General features: G+C 49.2%; 1 protein-coding gene across 6 annotated transcripts in view; it reads left to right on the plus strand.

Annotated features, from left to right (window-relative positions):
• UBR4 (ubiquitin protein ligase E3 component n-recognin 4) overlaps window positions 1-25,728 on the plus strand; it is a 2,945,062-nt gene that overhangs the window by 2,128,916 nt on the left and 790,418 nt on the right. For all 6 annotated transcript variants that reach the window (XM_069611069.1, XM_069611071.1, XM_069611072.1 and 3 more), the window contains one exon: window positions 3,655-3,799. In XM_069611069.1, coding sequence (XP_069467170.1) covers window positions 3,655-3,799 — 145 coding nt within the window. The remainder of the gene's footprint in view (window positions 1-3,654; window positions 3,800-25,728) is intronic.

Genomic DNA, 25,728 nt, shown 5'->3' on the forward strand with positions numbered 1-25,728 from the left:
ACGGAAGTTGGTGCCCCGATGGAGGATGGGATGTGGGAACGGGTGCAAGGGTATCCAAAGGTGTCCAGAAATGCGAGAATGATACAGATACAACTATATATTACGCATAGGGCATACATGATACCTTGGAGGATATCGAGGTTTGAGAACGCAGGACGGCAAGCATGCCCCAAATGCGATGAAGAGAACGCGGGCATGGTTCATATGTTCTGGTCGTGTCCGGTCATAGAACGTTTTTGGAGGGCAGTAAAAGAGAAACTGGAGAAAAAAGGGGTTAAGATCATAGTGGACACAGTGTGGGCTTGTTTGTTGGGGGGGTTTCCCAAGATCACAGAAGCTAAAGCACATGAGTAAACTGAGGGACCTTGCTTATGTGCTTGCAAAAAGGAGAATAGCCATGGGTTGGAAGACCTTCCATATGCCAAATGTGGAGGTGTGGTGGAGCGACCTACAAAAATGGGCGGAGGCAGAAACCATGGTGTGGCAAGAGGCAAGTAATGCAGGGGCGGAGGAGGAGACGGAGTCCCTGATGGCCTGGAAACTAATGATAACTGAGCTGTTTGGGTCAATTGTAGTCCCGGCAGACGCTATAGAAGGGGAGATCGTACCACAGGATGCAGAAACAGAAGGTTAAAAGAAATAGACTTGTAATGGGGGGAGGGAAAGGGAAGCAGAGACTAGAAATCATGGCTGTATAATGAAGAGGCTGATGATTGCACTGCTTGTTTGGTTTGTATTGTTTTGTTGTGTGGAAAAATAATTAAACATTTTTTTTTTAAAAACAAACATTTTATGAGAAAGGGGGTAAAGCCCACACCCTCCTCGCAGCTAGGTTAAGATGGCAAAGATCTAAAAGAGCGATATACAAAATAAAATCACAAACAAGGGAAACTTGGACAACCCGGCGGACATAACTGCACACTTTGCCCAGTTTTACAAGGAATTGTACAACTCAGACTGCAGTTCAATGCAAGACGCCGTCTTGAAATTCCTAGAACCCTTGGCGATACCCTCGCTGAGCTCCCCTGATTCAGACAAACTTAGCGCTCCCATTAACGTTGGGGAGGTGGACGCACCCGTTTCCAAACTAAAGGCGGGATCATCACCGGGACAGGATGGCTTCACCCCCTCATATTAAAAGACCTTTAGTGGAGCTTTGACACTCTTTTTGACCCAGTTATTCAATGATATAGTGGACACGGGCGAGCCCCTCCCTGCCCTGCCCTGCCCTCCCCTCCTTCACTGAGGCTAGGATCATTGTGTTGCCCAAAGAAGGCAGAGACAAATTAGAATGCGGGTCATACAGGCTGATTTCGTTACTAAGCGTGGATGCCAAAATCTACAACAACAACAGGCTTGGCGAAGTCCTTCCAGCACTGATCCACAACGATCAGGTAGGATATGTGAAGGGGCGACAGGGCTCGGACAATGTCAGCAAAACACTAGATTTAATGGCAGCAGTCGACCCTGGAGATTTGCACCCCATCCTGATCTCGATCGACGCTGAGAAAGCTTTTGACAGGGTGGGGTGGCAATAAATGAACCAGGGGCGCAGGTGCTATATCGCAACACCAGTGCGAAAGTCGTGGTCAACGGTGTAGCATCCCCTTCCTTCGACCTAACAAGGGGAACCAGGCAAGGCTGCCCCATATCCCCCCTAGTTTTTGCCCTTGTAATGGAACCCTTAGCGCAGTCCATTCAGAGAGATATTTCGATTGTGGGCATCAAGAAATTCGGCAGAGAATATAAACTAGTCTTGTTTGCGGACAATGTTTTGGTCAATCTGGTAGAACCGCAATAAACTGTGCCACGGCTCCTGTCCAGGATAAAGGAGCATAGCATTCACTCAGGCCGCTGAGTAAACAGGAGCTTGGTGACGGCATAGGTCCTGGGGGAGGGTAGTGCTTGCTTCGGCCCAGATACGGCACCTTGGGGCTTGAAGGAAGCGACCAACAGCATCCGATACCTAGGGATAACCATAACAAAGAAACTAACCGATCAGTACTAGGCCAATTACATGCCCCTCTGGGAAGCAATAAAAGGGGACACACTCAAGTGGGCAAAACTAAACCTTTCATGGGCCGGGAGATTTATGGCGATAAAAATGAATGTGCTACCGAGGCTGCTCTTCCTTTACCAGTCGCTCCCAGTGATCCTCCCCAAGTCCTTCCACGCCGAAATCAAGCGCTCACTATTAGCTTTCTTGTGGGGTGTGGGGGAGGGAGGGAGCCCTGTATAGCATATAAGAAACTGATTCTCCCCAAAACCAAAGGTGGAATGGCATACACAGATTTTTACGAATACTACAGAGCAGCTCAGTTTAGAGTGATACTGGACCATCTCAGAGAATCCAACAGTAAATAGTGGGTACATTTAGAAAATTGATATTTTCCCCCAGTTACGCTGGGAGAATGGGTTTGGGCTGCCGTAAAAACATACACGCGAAGGGCGTGAGCACATCCAATCTTGGGGGTCTTGTGGGCACTGTGGAGGAAATCAGCAGACATGCGTGGCCTCACCACCTGGCCCTCCCCCTCAGCTGTATCTGGGCTCCCCCGATCAGACTTATTATAGACCCGATTCGTTTTCAGCCCCAATATGAGCAGGGATTGTTTAGGCAGGCCAGATGTGGAGAGAGGGGATGTTCTTGATGAGGGAAGAACTGGAAGAGGCACAGCAGGGTCTGAAGATCCAACCTCTCCCATACCTACAACTGAAGGGGGCCCTCACAGACCCTAGGTGGGAGGACCACTTACAGAGGGGCCTCCTCATGTCTGTCTCTCTCTCTCTCTCTCTCTCTCTCTCTCTCTCTCTCTCTCTCTCTCTCTCTCTCTCTCTCTCTCTCTCCCCCCCCCCCCCCCCCTCATTTTGGTTGTTAGCGGAAGGGGGATGGGGTGGGTGGCGCGGCAGAAGAACCAGGATTCAAGAAAATTGTTCATCGGTTTGTACTGTTCAGATAAGCAATATAACTGTTGATCCAATAAAAACATATTTTACACACAAAAAAACTTCCAAATGCAAGAATATATCTCAAACACCACATGCATCTTATCTTGGCAGTAATATCACATACATTGAGACTGCACAAATGCACCCATCTGCACACAACACTTTCCTAGTTTTTGTCTTGATATGCTAGCGGACTTGCTCTAATACTTCCAATTGGTGGTAGACATGAAACCATGCATAGAACTGAAGAGGATGCAGGACCAAGATCATATTATATGCCACTGTGAAACATGTGTGCTGATTGTATAAGGGGCTGCCTGGACCTCAATATCATTCAAAGCCAACACCACAGACTATCTACAAATGTGATTATATGATGGGCTGTTCTGTATATCTAGAGGTTAAGCACTATGGCACTGCATATCTTTATATATCTGATTGATAAACAACACAACATGTCTACAATTGAGACCACCAGCCAACTTTGTGGTACCGTATTCACATGAGTAGCAGACTGCATGTCCAATGTTAACTGTTTGACAGACTGTATGTCCCTGCAAGCCCCTAGGCACAACACAGTTGCATAGCATTAGGTGTTTCTTTCCTCCTCATCAGTTAAATGAGGGTGGATATTATACACTACCTTTTGTGGTCACACACCTGTTTTAGTTGGGAAATAATGTAACCTTTTTCTTTCGGTTCCAGGAACTCAAACAAAGTTCAGCAAGAGGTGTTGCTGGATCTAATGTGGTCTATCTGGCCTGAGTTGCCTGCATATGGACGTAAAGCAGCCCAATTTGTGGATCTCCTTGGATACTTTTCACTCAAAACCCCTCAGACTGAAAAGAAGGTAATGTTGATTAATGGCTGGATATGTACAATTAGTTCTCCAGTCTTTGTCAGTTGGTCATCTCTTCTTTCTCTCCCCTCATGGTGCATTGTCCAGTAGTTTCCCAATCATTTCTCCTTTTTCATACATCAATGCTCATTAATACATAACTGAAAGTGTGGTGTTGTGGAACAAATCCATTTGAAATAAAGTCCACAAAATGCAGTTTAAATGTAGAATTCCAAAATATGCATAATAACGTGGAGTGTTCGAGTGAGGCCATTTGTTCACTTTATTTGGATCCTGGTGAGAATTGTGATTGTTGATGTATACAGGGTTTATACACATGTGGAGTGCTTCAAATCGCTTCAAGGCGGGAGGGAGCGAGGGAATACAGTAATCCTTCTTCGGCCTTGAAGTTTCCGAATAAGCAACAGTAAAAACTAGCATACTAGGCCTGACAGCATTTCTCCTAGTAGAAGTGCATGAACTATTACAGTCGTGACCAAGCTGGGGAGTGGGGAGGGGGGCGGCGGCAAGAAGTGGGGTAAGGGGAGGACATAACAAATGAACTTACATATCATAAGTACATTCAGATCATGCATGCGTCCAATGGAGGTGGGGTGGGGCAACAAGTGTCAGTCCATTAGGGCTCTGTGTTAAGTGCAGAGAGGTTACCCTGCTCAGGACTTGCGAAGATTGAACAATGATTTGCGCACAAGTCAATCTGGTGTCAGCATGTTCCCATGGACCTACACAAGTTTCTCATACTTTTGTTAGCACTATGCTGGCATAAAAAACTTCACAATAGTGCAGTTCATTCCACAACTTTATCCCTTCATTTCTCATTAAGTGTTTGTGTCTGCTTTATTATGTTTGGCAGCCTGCTTTCAATGGTGGGGGTTGGGTAGTGAATTATCTGTGAGGTACTCCTGGTGGAGAGTAGATAGGAGGTATTGTCTGGCATTGTAGTATTCTGTGAGGTGATGCAACAATGTGATTGTTACAAAGGATTTTCAGAACCAGCTTTGTGAGAGGGTTCTGAGAGGACAAGTTAGGTGATGAGAAAGGGCTTTTCAAACTTGGTCTGATCAGTCTCTTTCAGCGTAGTGCAGACTGAACAGTAAGGCATACTTCATAGATCAGGGGCTGGTCTGTAGGTACTATTAGCAACACGTAGCCACCAAGTAACAGAGTTCCACGCAGAAATAGAAACATTTCTGAGGGTTGTGAATCTGCTTAGATTCACATGCTTTGCACAGGCTGCCATCCAGTGTTTGGCTCAGAATATTACATATTGTTATTTCAAACTTGAAAATATGATTGTCGACAGAGGCGTTCCTACCTCCGTATCCATTAGCTGCATGATTGGGGACGCATGGTCATTCACATGTTAACATCCCAAGATTGATTTTTCACACCGTCTGTTGGCCACAAGTTCGAGGAGATGATGAAAACATTCCCTTCTCCAGCATGGGGTCTGGCATGGATTCACATGCTCATGAATATTCCCCGTCGTCAGGCTGGAAATCCTTGGTAAAGAAAAAATCAGTTTCAGTTTCGTTTCTGAACTGTCTTTCTGCTAATAACCAATCACTGGTGTTTGGGTCATACTGCCCCCAGCCAATGACTGCCCTCTACCTAAGCCCCTCATCTGGCAGCCATTTTAAGACTTTTACCGCACGTTCAAGTGTTGGGAGTCCTTGTGCTATTGCTCTGGAGCTTTTACTGCGTTTTGCCTTTTTCCTAAGTTTTCTCTTATTTTTTTCGGTCAATTCGAGCCTCAAGCTCCACCGATGATTCTTCCTATCAACGGGGACCCGTTTCAGAGTTTTTCTTCGCCCCTCAAGGGCGAATTTTCGTCTAGTTTCTCTTCTTGGAGGGTTCCGGACGATCTTTGAGTGCTACTCCGCGTGGACATGGCCCAGGACAAAGGAGACCCAACGCCTTCGGGTCCAAGCTGTTTAGGAACTGCCCTGCATGTGGGTTACAGAATGTCTTTAAGGAGGATGAGCACTCCCAGTGCCTCTGCTGCCTTCACAACGACAAGTCCCACATGAGGGAGGACTGCGCGTTCTGTAAGAACAAGTCTGCCCGGACATTGAAGGACCGTCAGACTCGACTCACTAAATGGCTGGAAGGGAAGAGCCCAGCAGCAGGTGAGAAGAAGAAGAAGAAGTCTGAGCGGTCTTCTAAGACCTTTGAAGGCACTCCGGCGACGGGGGCCCAACAAAAGGCAAAGCACCACGAGTCCGCAGGCACCGGGAGTGCCGTTGGTTCGGACTCCTCGGCTGCCAGGCAGGGCGCTATGTCCCCGATGCCATCAACCGCGAGCCAACTCTCTGGCTCGGGGACAAGGAAGTCGGAGAACCCGGGTAAGCTTCGGGAGAAGCCCCGGTCGATCCTGACGGAGAAAGCAAAGGGGGGGGGCGAGGCTGTGACCCTCCCGCTAAGGAGAAGGGCCCAGGCGCGGCCAAGGTCCTGAAGGCCCTGATTCACCCGGCGAAGGCCTCGATTGAAGGAGTCATGGTGGCCCTGACAAAGCCTGTGGAGGCTACCCCAGTGGATTCGACTTCTGGGCAAAGGGTTTCCCTGCCACCCCGGAGGGAATCATCTTTTCAACCTATCGAGAAGACCCCCATGAAACTCCTGGACGAGAAAGAGGGGGGGCATAGTTGCCATAACGGACACAGATACCACCTCCGAAGATGAGTTGGCTAGCGTCAAAAAGATCCTGGACAAGAGGTTCGAGGAAGTCCGGTCCTACGGCAGGGATCACGACGAGGTGGACATACAGAGCGACGGTGGAGCCGACGAGGAACCGCGGGCCGTGGAGGATACGGAGGATCCCACGCCCCAGCCGTCTCTCCTGTCGCAACCGATGCCTATGCCACAAGACACCTCAGGGGCGATCTTGATGGCCATCCAGACCCTGTGTACAGAGATAAGGACGAGTTTGCCCTTACCCCCAGCGGACGATCCAGCGGTGCCTGGAGCGTCGGGGAGCCCACCGAACAAGCCGAGGCAAATCCATCCCCCCGCCTTTCCAGCCTTCATCTCCTTCCCCTCCTCCGAGGGATGAGACAGGAATGGCAACGACAGGGACGGACGATGACAGTGGTGACGATGGGACAGATCTCCCATCACCCCCTGCCTGGGCCTCCCCTCCTGACGAAATTGGCTCCTTTCACGCCATGATCGCTAGGGCATCAGAGCTTTTCCAGCTTTGTCCCGAAGAGCAGAAGAAGGAAGGTTTCCTCTACCAACGATGGGAGGCCAAGAGGAAGACAGTCCTCTCAGTCCTGTTACTGGACGACATCTGGGATGAAGGACTATCACTGCTCAAGAACCCGTCCACGGCTCTTGCAAAGAGGGACCGGTATGAGGAGTACTGGGTCCCGGATTCCGCCCCGATGTGCCTCAGAGCTCAGCCGTCCCCGGATTCACTGGTCTCTGCGGCAGCCAAGAAGTCGTCGTCAGGGGCGACGGCTTCAACTTCCACTTCCCCACCGGACGGCGAGGGAAAGAAACTGGACACCGGGTCATCTCGTCGGTGGCGACGACCATCAAAACGGCCAACGCCCTCGCGATCGTGGCACGCTACGACAGGGAGCTGTGGTTCAAGATCGCTCCCTGCCAGACAACAAGAGGGTGGAGGCCCTTGAAATCCTACAGGAAGGCGAGGTGGCATCAGACCACGCCATCACGGTGGCTACAGACATCGCAGACACCAGTATTTCGCCAGATGGGCAACGGCGCTTGCCTTCGCTGGCACAGGGTACTGGACAGGGTACTGGACATGCCCTTTCGACGGGAACAACCTGTTCGGCATGGCAGTGAACGAGTCACTGCAGGCCATCAAGGCGGACACCGAGGCGGGCCGGGCATCTGGTTCTCTCCATCGACGGTCGTTCTTTCGGACCCCGGAGGCAAGTCTCAAGGTGCCTACAAAGGATTTGGTGGCGGTTGCGCGTCGTACCGCCAAGCAGCCCGCTCATCGTCGCAGGAGGCCTACAGAGGCTGCAGCAAGGCCGGAAGACATTGTCGTTGCCAAGGAAGCCAAGGGGGCAAGGCCGCGGCGAAGCAAGATTGAACCGCCCGCGATGTCGGGCCCCCACCCAAGCACCCCGGTGGGAGGCCGGCTGGCAAAATTAGTCAGCGTGTGGGAGTCCATCTCCACCGACCATTGGGTGCTGGATGCTCTGGCCCACGGGCACACTCTGGAATTCCAAAGAAAGTGTCCCCATCTACCACCTGTGACCAGGAAGGGAGGTACGAGCAATGCTAAAAAAGGGCGTGCTAGAACTCGTCCCAAAGAGGCTCTGGGTCTCTGGAGTATACTTGCGGTACTTCCTTGTCCGGAAGAAGACTGGCGTTTGGCGACCCATCCTGGGCCTTCGCCGCCTCAACAAATACATCAAGTCCCAGATGTTCCGGATGGTCACCCTTCAACACGTGCTGGGACAGCTGGAGGAAGGCGACTTCCTATTGTCACTGGACTTGGAGGATGCCTACTTCCACATCCTAATACATAAGGAACATCGAAGGTTCCTGCGTTTCGTAGTCCAAGGGCGGCACTACCAGTTCAAGGCCCTACCCTTCGGTTTGAAGTCGGCGTCGAGAGTCTTCACCAAGTGCCTTGCACCGGTGGCGGTGCAGCTGTGCCTGCAGGGGATCCAAGTATACCCCTAACTGAACGATTGGCTCATCCGAGCAAAGTCGAGAGAATTCGCCGTCGTTCACATGGCGAAGACCGTCCGATCGCTCACGGAACCGGGATTCTCTATCAACTTTGCGAAATCCCACTTGGTACGGTCGCAAGACGCCCTGTTGCTGTTCCTGGGAGCCAGACTCAACACAGTGGCGCGGTTGGCATCACCGTCGGAGGAAAGGACGAAGGCCATTCTGGGCAAGGTACCACGGCTGTTGACCATGGCCAGGGTGAGGTCCATCAAGTCCCTACTCAGCATGATGTCATCGTGCATCTACCTTGTGCGCCTATGCAGGTTGCGGATGTGGGTAGTTTCGAAGACAAGATCTCTCTCAACGAGACGTTCCGCCACGCTCTCTGGTGGTGGGGTAACCGCGCACATCTAGCGGCGGGTATGGACTTCCAGACCCCGACACATCAGGAAACAGTGATGACGGACACCTCTCTGGAAGGATGAGGAGCGCACACCGGAGTTCTCCACACAAGAGGCCTTTGGCTCCCGGAGGAGAGGTCACTTCACATCAACGTCCTAGAGCTCAGAGCTGTGTTCTGGGCCCTCAGGTCGTTCCTCCCATCCCTCAAGGGCAAGGTGGTGAGAGTCTTCACAGACACCACCACCACCACAATGTTCTACAGCCGGAAGCAAGGGGGCACCAGATCTCCAGCCCTATCCAAGGAGGCACAGGATCTGTGGCACTGGGCCGTTGCCCAGCGGATGTTCCTGGTACCCTTCCATCTGGCAGGAGTAAAGAACACTGTCGCCGACTCACTCAGCAGGGAGCTGCACTCGTGCCACGAGTGGGAACTCCGGCAGGATCAAGTGGATCTGCTATTCCGACGATGGGGCAATCCCCAGATAGATCTCTTTGCGACGGCGACAAACACCAAGTGCCGGAGTTTCGCCAGCAGGTTTCCCCAACCAAGGTGATCTAATCATCTCGAGGCCTAAATGGGGTGCTTAATAAGCACCCCTGTTCTAGGAGCCCTAGGGGAAAAATACTAAACAAGGGTTGCAGGGACAGGGGGACTTCAGTTGAAGTCCCTCTGACCACACATGGAGGTTAGTGATACCAAAAACTAAAGGGGGAAAAAAAATGTAATGGGGAGGTCCCCTAAAAGTGACAACAGAACCCTCAAAATGGAATTCAATGGATTGCCTTTTTCTCGCAGTGGACTTTGACCCGGCTGTCAACCATCGATCTGTCTTGCTCGGGGTTTGGTCGTCGGCTCCAGACATGTCAGGTATCGTATAAATATCACATCACTGCGCCCCAACCTCAGTTCCTTTTTTCAGCATGCTAACATGTTGCTTGGTAACACAGAGCTTCGACTCCGTTTTCTTTAGAAAACATATTTTTTCCCAATTCCTTGACGCGAGATGTTGGTCGCTTGGGTATCAGGTTTCAAATAGTGTTCAGATTGTGGCACCAAGATGTCCATCACTGGCCCTCACGAGTTGTGTCTCTGGTGCTTCGCCACGGGTCAGGGGACTGACTGGTGTCAGTCATGCACCAAAATGCATTCCAAATCCCTTTGCGATTGAGCTACTAAACTCGCTCTTGGTCGACTGCCTTAAAAATCACAGCATGGTCCACGGTTCGGTCTTCGGAGGCTGAAACTGAGGGGCACACCCCGGAGAAAGAACATAGACGGAAGAAGAAATGGTCCCACTAAAGGAACCATCTTCCTCGTCGCGAAAGAATAAAAGGCGTCACTGCCACCGCCGGGACTCTGAGTCGTTGACGGATAAAGGTAAGCCGTTGGCTGGACCTACCTCCCGTCATGAGTGGGAGGATTTAAAATCTGATGCTCGCCATGTTCAGAAAGCATACTGCAGTCGGTCCGTCCCATTCTGGATCTCAGGACCTTGAACATGTTCTTGAGAAAAGATAAATTCAGGATGGTGACGTTGAGAGAGCTTCTCCACATTCTCGAACTACAGGACTGGCTTGTGTCGATAGACCTACAGGACGCTGATTTCCATGTGCCAATCCATCGAAAGCACAGGAAATTCCGAAGGTTCACCATAGGAGATATGCACTATCAGTTCAATGTGCTTCCTTTTGGTGTAACCTCCGCCTCAAGGGTCTTCACCAATCTCATGGCGGTGGTTGTGGCTCACTTCAGGAGATCTGGTGTCGACGTAGTTCCCTATCTGGATGACTGGCTGTTTCCAGGGAAGTCTGTCGTGCAGGTTTTATCCCATTTAGAGGACACCTGCTTGCTGCTGCACAAGCTGGGCTTCTCCCTAAACTTAAAGTCCCACATGACACCAGTCCAGCAGCTCCAGTTCATCGGAGCAGTCCTAGACACCTGGGTGGGGAAGGCCTTCCCTCCCAAGGAAAGGGTAATCGGCCTGACACAAATGGTTGACTTGTTCTGGAACCATGCCACTCTACCAGTGGCTTCCTTCCTCCACCTCTTAGGCCTCATGGCCTCCTGCATTTTTCTAGTGCCAGAGGCTAGGTTGCGCATGATTCTCTGCATTGGCTATTGAGGGATCAGTGGTCTCAGCACCTCAATCTCTGATCTCCTCAGGGTGTTCGCATCAGTGGTCAACGACCTGTCTGGTGGGCAGACCGCAACAGTCACTTGGCGGGGGGAGCCCTTCTGGCCTCTTTGGCCTCAGACCTGAGTGGTCATGAATGCGTCTCTGAAGGGTTGGGGCGGTCACTGCGAGGATTTGCAGGTGTGAGCGTCCTCTGGTCAATGACTGTAGCCAGGTGGCACATCAACAGACCCTGAAAGCATTCTCCCCATCTGTGCTGGGGAAACATGCCCTCGTTCTGACGGACAACACAGTGGCAATGCACTATCTCAACAAGCAAGGTTGTATGCACTCCCGCCCCCTCTGCACGGAGGCGATGATGCTTTGGTTCTGGTTGCTGGAGAACAATATCTCTGTCTCAGCAGTTTATATGGCGGGCACAGAGAACAACTTGGCGGATGCTCCGAGCAGGCAGAGCCCGGTCTCACACGAGTGGGTAGTGTGCCTTGAAGTCCTAGAGGAGGTCTTCGCTCTCTGGGGTACCCAAGCAGTGCATCTGTTCGCAACAGAGTCCAACAGGAAATGCGAACCGCTTTGCTCGAGGGAATTCCCAGCGAACGGTGCACTGGGGGATGCGTTTCTGGTGGATTGGACCTTCCCTCTCCTTTACGTGTTCCCTCCGATTGCTGTCATTCCATGGGTTCTCCGGAGGTTGAAGAGGTTTCAAGAGACCATGATCTTGATCGCCCCGGACTGGACGAGGAGAACGTAGTACTCTGACCTGTCCATCTGTCCACCTCACCGTTTGCCTCGAAGGCCAGATCTCCTAACCCAATTTGAAAGTCAGATATGCCATCCGACCCCAGAATCCCTCAACCTACTTGCCTGGCTCTTGAGGATGAGATGAGATATGACTGGGACCGCTGAGCAAGTACTTGAGGTGTTGCTAGCTACACGCAGACCATCTACAAGATCTTTGTTAATGTGCAGATGGAGAAGATTTGAGGCGTGGAGCAGGGAATGCGAGAGTGACCCATTTCTTGCCCAATTCTTTTGTGAGGGTAGTTCTATCATTTCTTTTTTTTTATGCACACTTGATAGAATTGTGAATGATAACAATGCCACACTTTGACAGAAATTGTGAACATTAGCCTGCGTCATACCCAGACAGATGTGTGAATGATAGCAATGCCACACTTAGATAGAATTGTGAATGATGGCAATGCCACACTTGATAGAATTTGAATGAGAGCAATGGTCACACTCAGATAGAATTTCGAATGATAGCCTTGACACATTTAGTTAGAACTGTGAATACTGGCCCACATCAACCCACATGACTCAAACCTAGAAAGTGCCCACTGTGATCGTACTGTGTATTTACTAGTCTGCGTCGCACACTTTGAAACTTGTTACATTGATTCAAATCTAGAGGATGCACACTATGATGATACTGTGATTTATTAACACACCGAATTGTTCCTGTTAGATTGATTCACTTCTAGAAAGCTACTTTAGCTCACATCTTGGCGTACCCCCTGAGATAGCACTGTGAATCATTCACATGTACTATACAATCATGATTGCTCTGACTCGCTCGACTCACAACAAGAAAGGGTCGCCTGAGACAGCTCTGTAATTTACTTATGTTTTAGATCATAACTCAACTCAAACTCTCACCCCATATCACTATGCTTACTCTCTGCTCTACACCATCACTCAATTAGAGTATAGCTATACCCCTCGATCAAATTCGGCCTAGCTGCTCACATTCGAACATTACCCCATGAACACCTCATCATTCTAATAATACGCAGCTCTAGCCCATGACAAACCGGCCTAGCTGCACACATAAGCGTCCTGCAGGCAAAACGCAGCCAGAACCCAGTCTTGGTGTCCACCCGCCAGACTGAACACATTCAACTGATATCAATAACCCCACACCTAGGATCAGCTATCATTGGGCAGTTACATCAGCTGCACACAACTGGTGCACCCAAGCACCCTACGACACCTTATTCTTTCAACTGACCTGGACTACGGTCCCTGAGGGCGTTCAACCTACCAGCGCTTTGAGGTCATACCAATGATGCATAGAGCGCTATATAAATGTCAAATAACATAACACCACTACACTGATGGAGTTGCTTCTGTCACTGGCCTCTGCAGGCCTTCAGATTAGGCAAAGGATATCTGGCGGCCTTGCTGTGTTTAAAAGATCCCCGGATCAAGGTTCATTTTCTTACGATCCCGGTAATGGCACAATTCCTAAAAGGCCTGGTAGATAAGTTTCCGCCAACTCCCTTTTTTGTCCTGGGTTGGGCCCTTGATCTGGTTCTGACATTTCTGATGGCGGCTCCCTTTGAGCCCATGCACTCTTGTCCCTTGCAGCTTCTCTTTGAAAACAGCCTTCTTGGTGGTTAATGAACTGCAGGCCTTATGCTGTAAACTACCCTTCCTGCGTTTTTTCGGGAGAAAGTTTCACTCTGGGTAAGGCTTGGCTTCCTCCCGAAGGTTGTTTCAGAATTTCACCTGTTGCAATCCATTGACCTTCTGGTCTTCTACCCACCTCTGCACCCTTTTATGCAGGTGGAACGGTTACACCGCCTAGATCCGAAGAGGGCTTTGAGTTATTATATTGCCAGGACAGCTGATTTCAGGAGAGCTGACTAGCTCTTTGTGGCCTTTTGTTAGCCCATACGGTCCTGCCCATTACCAAGCAGGCTTTATCCTGAGGGATAATTTTCTACATAGATGAATGCTACCAGTCCGCTGGGAAGGAATTACCAGCAGGCATTGTGGCTCATTTGACAAGGGTGTGGGAGGGGGTCTCAGCATCAACAGCTTTGCAGAAGGGGAGTCACTGTCCAGGAGATTTGTCGCACTGCGACATGGTCATCCCTGCACACCTTTGCAAAGCACTACAATGTGGATGTGGCTTGTACTACTAATGTGCGTTTTGACAGGGCAGTGCTGGACAATATCTTGGTATAACCTTCTGTCCGCTTCCTTCATTTTCTGCTTTGGGAGTCTTATCAGATGAGCAATCTGCGGGAGAAAGGCAATCCATTGAAGGAGAAATTACTTAATGTAATGTTGCCATCTGAGTATTCAGAACGTGCAAGTGCAGAAAGGAAGAGTGTGTTAGTGCTGGGGAGTCAAAGCTCGAGGGCGAGCCATGGACGAAGTGCTAGGTTTGTTGAGTGCTACACGCCCTGGGCCGCGAGAGGTGTAAATGCGAGTCTCCAGGGCGAAGGGTGTGCAGATGCAAAGTGCTGTGGATAGACAGGAGCTGGGGAAAATTGGTGTGGGAGGTCAAGGATATGAAGATGCATAAGCGACAACTACACTCATACAGCACCTGTGAGATTAGCAGAGGAGAGAAGATGCGAAGGAGGAGGAAAAGAGGAAAGTCTTAAGGAGCTTAGATCCTGGCCAAAGCGCAGGGAGAGGAGGAGGCTATTCCAAAGGATAGAGCCCGCAGAGGAACTAGAGCGAACCGCTGCCCTCTGTTTAGCAAAACGCTTTGCACACAAGATGTTGGTGCCAGAGGAATGAAGTGGTCTGGAGGGAGAGTTTTCGTGAGATAAAGTTGAAGATTGTGCAGTCCGCTGGCCCAGACAGCCTTGTGAATGATGCAGAGGAATTTGAATTTAATGCATGCAGCAACCGGGAGCCAGTGAAGACTTTTTAGTGCAGGAGGGATGTGGTCCCTGGGCTTATGGCCAAAGATAAGTCTCGCTGCCCTATTCTGGATAAGCTGAAGGGGTTGCAGAGTGGAAGAAGGCAGATTCTGGAGGAGGCTGTTATAGTAGTCCAATCTAGAGAGAACCAAGGCTTGAGTCACATTGAGCCTCTGAGGGGAAGTGAGAAACGGTAGAATCCATTTGAATAGGAAGAGCTGATAGTTGGACTTCTTGGCAATGTCCTGAGTGTAAGGGAGGAAGGAGATGGAGGATTGAAGATGACTCCAGGGTTTCTGGCTTCAGTTGAAGGTGAAGGGGGAGAGCTCAAGGAGGAAGGCCAAAGTGAGAGGAAGAAGGAGGGAGCAGGGATCCCAATGGGAAGGGTCTCAGTTTTACAGGCTTTGAGGCAGAGATACTTGTAGGTGCACCAGGACTGGATGCCAGATGGCAGTCATGGATGATGGAGGGCGAAGGAGGGTTAGCAGAGAGTCTGAAGAAGAGATGTGTATCGTCTGCGTAACACTGGAAGTTGGAGGAAAAGGTGTAGATGAGGCATGCAAGTAGAGTAAGGTAGATGCTAAAGAGCCAGGGGGAGAGTATAGAGCCCTAGGCAACACCACAGGAGGAGTGGGAAGTAGGAGATGAGAAGGGGAAATCACATAAAATATACATTCAGTAGTATTACATCTATTAAAACAAACATTATTTGCCACATCTCTTCGTATAGCTCTAAACCCATGTCTGATCTTTATAAAAATCATCCAATCTGTATTTCTGTTAGGCAGAATCCTGTGCAGTTCCCTTGGGGACCACTGCAAAAAGATTAAGACCACAGGAGTAAGCAGTAAACCCAATTGGTAGCAGTCTGCACCACCCAGATTTACCTGGTAGCTGTGGCTGAGCAGTCAGACCTCTCTCAAGAAGAGTAGGGCAGTATATAGAGTATACACAATAGGGCTAAAAACACAGTAGAGCAAACAAACACTGACCAGAGCTTTGTATAAAAAGTATATAATTATTTATTTAATACACACTTTAGGCAATATACTAGCACTCTAAATAAAAAGCAAGTTAAAACACAGTCAGGTAAAGTATACACACCTCCCTTAATAACTATTAGACAAGTCAGAATTAAAACACCACGATTTGTTAAACAGATGCGAGCGCTTAACTTGTTGGCACTCCAATAGTTCAGTTAAAGGGAGAGAAAAAAGGCAGAGCATAGAAATAAAACGGGTCCCAACACTTTTTAGGAGTTCTCAGCAAGGGAATACAGGCAGGATAGACTGTAGAGCCAAAGTTCATAGGCCAGGCCCACTTTAAAGGGAGCAAAGCGAAATGTGCCCAGGATCACACGGTTTAAAATGCACTAAAAGTCTTTGCAGAATGCTCAAAAAGAGGTTGGGGCGATTCAAGAAGGTAAAGTTAGAAGGCCTGGGGCCAACCCAGTTGGCAAGCCAAGGATTTAAGGGTCACCTTGGGCAAACCGAAGAAAGGGAGTCAGGCAGGGTGTTAGGCAGAAACCTGTGCAGTTCCCTCTGGGACCACTGCAAAAGATTTAAGTCTACAGGTGTTGGCAGTAAACCCACTTGGTAGCAGTCTGTACCACACAGATTCACTGTGGTAGCTGTGGCTGAGCAGTCAGACTTCCCTCAAGAAGAGTTAGGCAGTATACAGAGGATACATAATAGGTACAATAGCACAAGCAAACACTGACCAGAGCTAGGTGTAAAAGTATAAACTTATTTATTAAAGGTACACTCATAAATTACACTAGTACATTAGAAAAGATAAGAAAGTCAAACACAGTTACTATTACTCATATGTACATCCCTAATCGTTTGTTGGACAATTCTAAGTTAACACCACTTATTTCCAACCAGAGGTGAGCGCTTAACGTTAGATGGTACTCCAACAAGTATTACCAAAAGGGAGGGGAAAGACAGAAATAAAGAGAGCAGTTAGGTAAAACACTTTTCACATAAGGTTGTGGAACAAGGAGAATTAGTTCGGGGCCCGCATTAGAGGGAGCCAGGCGAAAATGTGCCCAAGATCACACAATGTCACAAGTCTTTGCAGGTGAGTAGAAAACGGTTTTACTATGGTTCTGAAAAGTTTAGTTAGGGTGTCCCAGACCTACCCAGGTTCGAGAGCCGAGGGCTAAATCTACCCCGTACAATCGGTGGCAAGGGAGGCCGGGCGGAACACAGTACCTTTAAAAGTGGAAAGATTCCTGCAGCGGTGGTAGTCGTTCCTGGTAGTGGATGCAAGTCGCGGCGTCGTCCCGAGGAAGAGGTGATCTCGACGGGGCGGAAGGCTGCAGGTCGTTGCACTACCAGGGATGAGGCCAGCCGTGGAGTTCTCCGGTCACAAAGGATTTTTACCCCTCTTTCGCGGTTGAGGTAAAAAGTGGTATCCCGGTTGCCGGGGTGCTTGGCACAGGCAAGGCGGCCACGAGATGCTTCGGGACGGCAAAAAGAAGGCAGCAACTGGTTGTCCCCACCAGTTAAGGGAAGAAGACTCTCCGGCGGGAGATCTCCTCTGTCGTCGGGAAAAGTGGTGAGACGATTCTGCAGGGCTTCACCGGTGGTGTCGGCTCGGCTTCTCCCTCTTCGGCTTCTTAGGTCCTGTGGCGACTTCTCAAGAACCAGTCCCAAAAACCCTGCTTTTATGCAGCAAACCCCCATTCATACAGCCTAGCTGTCACTCAAACATGCTACGTGGTGAGCGGGGTGGCTCACCACTTGGGCCAATCACACTAGGGTGCGACCTGAGTTGGCAAGGCAACTCGGTCCAGGGTGCCTAAACCCCCTCCCACACACCCCCTGTGGTACCCAGACAGAATGGCACCACTTTGGAGGGCTTCTGTGCAGAAGCCCGCCAAAAGTGGAACAAAGGCTCAACTCGGGTTCAGGGTTACTGAAGTGAACCTAGATGCCATTTTGGCGGCGAGTTCCGGCAAAAAATCCCAATCGGTGAATTTATATTAAATAAATAACCCGGCGGTATCTTTAACATTGCACCAAAAAGTGGTGCATCAAAAACCAATGGGAAATCCCATTGGGAAATATTCCGGTGGAATATTTCCGTGGTATCCACTGCCACCAGCCAGAACTCGGCGAGGGGGGACGGGACAGTACCCCCTCGACAACAGACCCAGGGGCAATCTAATTGCCCCTACCAGTACTTCCACAGTAAGATGGTTTGTACTGGTTAAGTTCCTAAGTTAAGACTAGTAAAGTCAATGGTAACTTTACAGACCCAGGGAGACAGTAGTCAGTCCCAGGGTGTGGAGTCTATGTTTGGGGGTCTCTAAGACACCCCTGTGCTACTGCACTGAGGGTGCTGTGTAACACACATTCAAAAACCAATGATGGCCTATGGGGAAAATTACCCCCTAGCCCATAAGCACATAGCAAGTCACAGAGAACACTCTCAAGTCATGTCCAAGAGTGAGGGTAAAAGAGTCTCACTCTTGGCAGGAGAAAAAAGTAAACCCCAAAAATCCAGCAAAGCTGCTGGGGGACTCACTAGGTTAGGTAGGAAATTCAGCCTAAACAGAGAATTCTTCCTAACACTCGCCCCCCCACCCCCCAGACTAAGGGACAGGAGGATTTAATCCACTCCTGGATGAACCTCATACCTCTAGTCGATGACATACATCCTAGAGAGTCCATCAGCATTTTGATGGTGACACCCTGACCTGTGCTCAATGGTGAAATCAAACCGTTGGAGGCAGATTGACCATCTCAATAGTTTTGGATTTTCCCCTTTCATTTGCATTAACCATCTCAAGGGTTGGTGGTCAGTCTGAATGACAAAAGTAGAACCATACAAGCATGGCCTAAACTTCTTCAGTGCCCACACAATAGCAAAGCATTCTCTTTCGATTGTTGCCCACCTTGTTTCAGGATCCTTCAGTTTTCTACTGATGAAGCAAATGGGGTGTTCCCTACCCTTCTCATCCAGTTGGCTAAGAACTGCACCTATACCTACATTGGAAGCATCAGTTTGTACAATGAAAGTTTGGTGGTAGTCAGGAGCTCTGAGTACTGGAGCTTGGCAGAGAGCTTTCTTCAGGTTTTCAAAGGCCTGATTGCATTCCTCAGTCCATTTGACCTTCTTAGGGAATTTTGGAGACGAGATCACATTCAGAAGAGAAGCTATGGTCCCATAGTTCTCAATGAAATTCCTGTAGTACCCAGTGAGGCCTAAGAAGGCTCTCACCTGGGTCTGAGTAGTAGGTGTTGTCCAATTTTGCACAGCTTCAATCTTGCTGAGCAAAGGCCTTATTTCTCCACCTCCTACCTCATGTCCAAGGTAGACCACTTTACTCTGACCAATTTGGCACTTGCTTGCCTTTATGGTCAGGTTGGCCTGCTCAAGAGCCTGCAAAACATGTCCTAAGTGGGTCACATGTTCTTCCCAGGAGTGGCTGAAGACTGCAATGTCATCCAAGTATGCCATGCAGAAGTCCTCCATCCCAGCCAGAACTTGGTTCACCATCCTTTGGAATGTTGCAGGTGCATTTGTCAGTCCAAAAGGCATAACCTTGAATTGGTATAGGCCAACTGGGGTAGAAAATGCAGTGTTCTCCTTTGCATGGTCTGTCAGGGCTATTTGCCAATAGCCTGACGTAAGGTCCAGTGTGCTGAGGTACTTGGCTGCACCAGGTTTATCCACCAACTCATCTGTCCTTGGCAAAGGGTGGGCATCAGTCTTGGTGACTGCATTAAGAGCTCTATAGTCCACACAGAATCTCAACTCTTTGGATCCTGCCTTTGGTACTAACACCACTGGGCTAGACCATGGACTAGTAGAGGGCTCTATTACCCCGAGATCAAGCATCTTCTTGACCTCACCTTTGATGTGGGTTCTGACATGTTCTGACATTCTATATCCTCTGCTTTTGACTGGCAGACAGTCACCAGTGAGTATCTCATGCTGTCCCCAAGGGGTCAAGCCTGGTGAAAGTGAGAACAGGGGGGCAAACTGATTTAACATGGCTTTGCACTCCTCCTGTTGCTCAGGGGTCAGATCTGAAGAGAGATTAACTCCTTCAACCTTTTCGTCCAAAGGTAAGCCTCTCAGGAGGTCAGGTAGAGCGTCACTCTCCTCCTCCTCTTCCGATGAAGCTAGAAGCACGGCTCCTACTTCTGGTCTAGAGACATAGGCTTTGAGGCGGTTGGTGTGGAAGACTCTGGGAGCTTCCCTGGGTTTGCCCAGATCCACCAGATAGTTGACCTCTCCAAGTTTTCCCACAACCTTGAAGGGTCCCATCCATTTGTCTTGCAAGGCCCTCTGCCTTGTTGGGAGCATAACTAGAACTAGCTGGTCTTGAGTAAACTCAACCATGTTAGCCTTCTGATCATGCCAATGTTTGATCAGAGCTTGGCCAGCTTTCAAGTTATCACTTGCTTCTGCCATCATGTGTGACATTCTCCTTCGGAGACCTATCACATAGTCAGTCACTCTGACTGGCTTGGGGGAAGGAGCACTCTCCAACCCCTCCTTAATTAGGGCCAAGGGGCCTCTGACGGGATGGCCATAGAGAAGTTCAAAGGGAGAATAACCTACTCCCTCCTGAGGGACTTCCCTATAAGCAAATAGAAGGCATGGCAGTAGAAGGTCCCACTTCTTCTTAAGGGGTTCTTCTAAAGCACCTATCATGCTCTTCATGGTTCTATTAAATCTTTCTACCAGCCCGTTTGTCTGAGGGTGGTAGGCGGTTGAGAACTTGTAGGTAACTCCGCAGGTTTTCCACATGGTTTTCATGTAGTTGGACATAAAATTTGTCCCCCTGTCAGAGATCACCTCCTTAGGAAACCCAACCCTGGTAAAGATACCAAGGAGGGCCTTAGCCACAGCCTGAGCCGTAACAGTCCTCATAAGAATTGCCTCATGGTACCTAGTAGCATGGTCTACTACAACAAGGATAAACCTGTTGCCTGAGGAGGTTGGGGGATCAAGGGGACCAACAATGTCAATCCCTACCCTCTCAAATGGGACTCCCACAACTGGGAGAGGCACTAAAGGTGCCACATTCTTGGAACCAACCTTACCAGAAGTCTGTCAGGTATGGCAGCTCCTGCAATACCTATCTACTTCAGCCCCCATTTTTGGCCAATAGAAGTAGAGAGAGAGCCTTTCCTTGGTCTTCTTGAAACTCAAGTGACCAGCTAAAGGAATCTCGTGGGCTAGTTGCAAGAACTGTTGTCTGTTCTCTTGGGGCACTACCAGGCGTTGGTATGCTCCAGGTTCAGATTCGGTTGGTTCACTGTAGAAGAGGCCATCTTCCCAGTGTAACCTATACTTCCCAGGCTCTTGCCCATCAGCCTGAGAAGCTGCCTGCTGGCGAAGGCCCTCCAGAGTTGGACATTCTCTTTGTCCCTTACGAAAAGCTGTCCTGCTGGGTCCACCTTCTGCCAGTAAAGACTGCAGCTCAGGATGGTCAGCCGGGTCCAGGTCTCCAATAAGTTCTGGGCCTCCTACTAGCTCTTCTTCAGAGTCTAGTTCAACCAAACAGGGTTGTACCTCCCTCTCAGCCTCAGCTGGAGGTGGAGTTACAGGTGTAACTTTGGACAACCTCGGGGAAGTCCTTGTTGGAAACACTGGAGTGCTTGCTGTAGGTTTATTTCTAGGAGCCTTGGGTTGCCCCTTTGCTCCTGATCTGGTAGTTACTGCAGTAAGTTGCTCCCGTGGGAGAGGAGTGATTTCTGTCATCATCTCCTGAGATAAACCTCGCAGGGTTTTCTCTCTTGCAGACTTGGTGAGCTCCCGTAACCTTTTACTAGGAGGTCTGGGGGTATGTGACACAACTCCAAGAGCTTTCAGGTAATTTCCCAGCAGAACTCTTCCTGGCACTTCACATTGTATACTGACAGGTATCTTCACAGCCATATCATTACACTGGATGAGAACTGGTAACTGGGGACACATCTGCACAGGCCCTCCAGCTAACTTGGTGAGGCATTTGGGTGCCTTAGCAACATCGTCTGCCTTGAAAAATGATTCATCCACCACAGTTATGCTGGCCCCAGTGTCCCTGATGGCAGGGGTCTCCTGACCATTCACGTGGACACTGTCCTTATAATACTCTTTAGTATTATCTGGGATAGAATTATACACATCTAAATTTTGTTGTTCCCACAACCCCAGAGAGACTAAAGAAACACTGGCTGAGACTCCAGTGGGTTCGTCAGTCAGTAGTAGAAAGTTTCCACTTGCCATAGTGACTTCCTCCTCTGGAGCGAAGGCTAAGGAGACAAGTTGGACCCCTGAAGGTTTACCCTTACATCTGGGATCTCCTTTCACATGGTCAGTAGCCTTACAAACATAACAGGCCCCAAAGGTCCTTTGGAATGGAGGCTTGTTCTGACCTCCTTCTGGTTTAGCACCAGAAGGTATACTACTCTGCTGTGGTTTCCCAGGTGGCTTACCCTTATGGTTTTGTTTGGGGCCCTCTTTGGAATTAGGATTATTAGAATTCTCTTTGGAGTCTTTCTTAGGCTGTCTTCCCTCATCCTTCTTCTGAGTTACCCCAGAATCCTTGTGAGTAGCCCTGTTGGCAACCCACAAGTCAGCAGCCTTAGCTAGTTTCCTAGGATCTAATTCCTGTGAATCAGCCAAGTGCTGTCTGAGCTCAGGAGAGCAGGCATCATAAATTGACTCCATCATTACAAGATTTCTCATTCCTTCATAAGTGTTCACCTTGTAACCCTTAATCCATCCCTCTAAGTTTTTCAACCCTTCACACACCCAGGTAGCCCAAGGGGTACCATCATGCTTTTTGAGGCTCCTAAATCTCTTAAGATACTGGGAAGGGGTCTTCCCAAACCTAGCTATCAAAGCTAGTTTCACACATTCATACTCTTTCCTATCCTCCTCCCCCAACTCCATTACCACATCAGTTGCAACAGGGGGAAGCCTAGAGAACAACCAGGTGAGTAACTCATTACCTGTGATGTTCTGGAGCCCATGGTTATACTCAAACATAGACAACCAATCCAACACATCCAACTTAGGCTCATACATACCAATCAATTCCTTAGGCATCCGGGGTCTTTTAGGACTGGAACTTCTAGAGGAGCCAGAGAGAGAAGCATTCTCAACAGACAATTTCTTCATTTCTAGTTCATACTTGAGCTCCATTTCCCTTAGCCTTAGTTCTTTGTCAGTTTGAGCATTAAGTTTCTTGTACTCTAATTCAAGTTTCATTTTCTCTAGTTCAAAGTATTGAGGGCTAAATGTGGGACCTGGCAAAGGTCCAGTAGGTACAGCTGGTAGAGCAGACAGAGGCCTAGAGGGACTATCTACAACAGTTTCATCCTCCTCTTCTGGTTCTGACCCAAGATCATCAATACTTTGTTCCATATCAAGATCATTGCTGCTTTCTACATTTGCTGGAGTGATAGGTTCCTCTGGACCATCCTCCAGACTTTGGTTTTCTAACAACCTTTCTATTAGCTCTATTTTCTTTCCTTTAGTCATGAGATTCTTATGCTTACAGAGAAGTCTTAGACAATCAGCAGTTTTTGTAGCAAGGGACTCTTGACTATAACTTTCCATAGTAGACAGGTTAAAAATGACTTTTTCTTTCTTGTGCTTAAGCTTTGTGGTTAGTTGCACTAAGGTATCTCAAAAGTACTCTAAAGTGTATACTCAATACAGATCTCACCGCTGTACACCAGTGTTAGGCAGACACTTGTGCAGTTCCCTCTGGGACCACTGCAAAAGATTTAAGTCTACAGGTGTTGGCATTAAACCCACTTGGTAGCAGTCTGTACCACACAGATTCACTGTGGTAGCTGTGGCTGAGCAGTCAGACTTCCCTCAAGAAGAGTTAGGCAGTATACAGAGGATACATAATAGGTACAGAGGTACAATAGCACAAGCAACCACTGACCAGAGCTAGGTGTAAAAGTATAAACTTATTTATTAAAGGTACACTCATAAATTACACTAGTACATTAGAAAAGATAAGAAAGTCAAACACAGTTACTATTACTCATATGTACATCCCTAATAGTTTGTTGGACAATTCTAAGTTAACACCACTTATTTCCAACCAGAGGTGAGCGCTTAACGTTAGATGGTACTCCAACAAGTATTACCAAAAGGGAGGGGAAAGACAGAAATAAAGAGAGCAGTTAGGTAAAACACTTTTCACATAAGGTTAGCAAAGACAGTCAATAGTGGAACAAGGAGAATTAGTTCGGGGCCGCATTAGAGGGAGCCAGGCGAAAATGTGCCCAAGATCACACAATGTCACAAGTCTTTGCAGGTGAGTAGAAAACGGTTTTACTATGGTTCTGAAAAGTTTAGTTAGGGTGTCCCAGACCTACCCAGGTTCGAGAGCCGAGGGCTAAATCTACCCCGTACAATCGGTGGCAAGGGAGGCTGGGCGGAACACAGTACCTTTAAAAGTGGAAAGATTCCTCCAGCGGTGGTAGTCGTTCCTGGTAGTGGGTGCAAGTCGCGGCGTCGTCCCGAGGAAGAGGTGATCTCGACGGGGAGGAAGGCTGCAGGTCGTTGCACTACCAGGGATGAGGCCAGCCGTGGAGTTCTCCGGTCACAAAGGATTTTTACCCCTCTTTCGCGGTTGAGGTAAAAAGTGGTATCCCGGTTGCCGGGGTGCTTGGCACAGGCAAGGCGGCCACGAGATGCTTCGGGACGGCGAAAAGAAGGCAGCAACTGGTTGTCCCCACCAGTTAAGGGAAGAAGACTCTCCGGCGGGAGATCTCCTCTGTCGTCGGGAAAAGTGGTGAGACGATTCTGCAGGGCTTCACCGGTGGTGTCGTCTTGGCAGGTCAGCTCGGCTTCTCCCTCTTCAGCTTCTTAGGTCCTGTGGCGACTTCTCAAGAACCAGTCCCAAAAACCCTGCTTTTATGCAGCAAACCCCCATTCATACAGCCTAGCTGTCACTCAAACATGCTACGTGGTGAGCGGGGTGGCTCACCACTTGGGCCAATCACACTAGAGTGCGACCTGAGTTGGCAAGGCAACTCGGTCCAGGGTGCCTAAACCCCCTCCCACACCCCCTGTGGTACCCAGACAGAATGGCACCACTTTGGAGGGCTTCTGTGCAGAAGCCCGCCAAAAGTGGAACAAAGGCTCGACTCGGGTTCAGGGTTACTGAAGTGAACCTAGGCGCCATTTTGGCGGCGAGTTCCGGCAAAAAATCCCAACCGGTGAATTTATATTAAATAAATAACCCGGCGGTATCTTTAACATTGCACCAAAAAGTGGTGCATCAAAAACCAATGGGAAATCCCATTGGGAAATATTCCGGTGGAATATTTCCGTGGTATCCACTGCCACCAGCCAGAACTCGGCGAGGGGGGACGGGACAGTACCTCCTCGACAACAGACCCAGGGGCAATCTAATTGCCCCTACCAGTACTTCCACAGTAAGATGGTTTGTACTGGTTAAGTTCCTAAGTTAAGACTAGTAAAGTCAATGGTAACTTTACAGACCCAGGGAGACAGTAGTCAGTCCCAGGGTGTGGAGTCTCTAAGACACCCCTGTGCTACTGCACTGAGGGTGCTGTGTAACACACATTCAAAAACCAATGATGGCCTATGGGGAAAATTACCCCCTAGCCCATAAGCACATAGCAAGTCACAGAGAACACTCAAGTCATGTCCAAGAGTGAGGGTAAAAGAGTCTCACTCTTGGCAGGAGAAAAAAGTAAACCCCTAAAATCCAGCAAAGCTGCTGGGGGACTCACTAGGTTAGGAAATTCAGCCTAAACAGAGAATTCTTCCTAACACAGGGCACAGTACCTTAAACACAGAGGAAGCTCCAGCGGTGGCAGTAGTTCCTGGCAGTGGTTGCAGTTTGTTGTTTTGACCAGGGGAAGAGAGGATCTCGTCGAGGAGGAAACGTGGAGTCGTTGCACTGCACAAGGATGAAGCCAGCCGCGGAGTTCGTCAATAACAGGAGCGTTCCTTTTATTCGCGGTCAAAGTGGTGAAGCTTGGCTATCCGGCCGCCGGGATGCTTGGCACGGGCGGTTCAACCAAGAGACTTCTTTGGAAGGCGAAAAGGGCGAACTAGTTGTTCC

Source organism: Ambystoma mexicanum, chromosome 8 (assembly GCF_040938575.1).
Source record: "Ambystoma mexicanum isolate Mex_15411 chromosome 8, UKY_AmexF1_1, whole genome shotgun sequence".
NCBI classification, from domain to species: Eukaryota; Metazoa; Chordata; class Amphibia; order Caudata; family Ambystomatidae; genus Ambystoma; species Ambystoma mexicanum.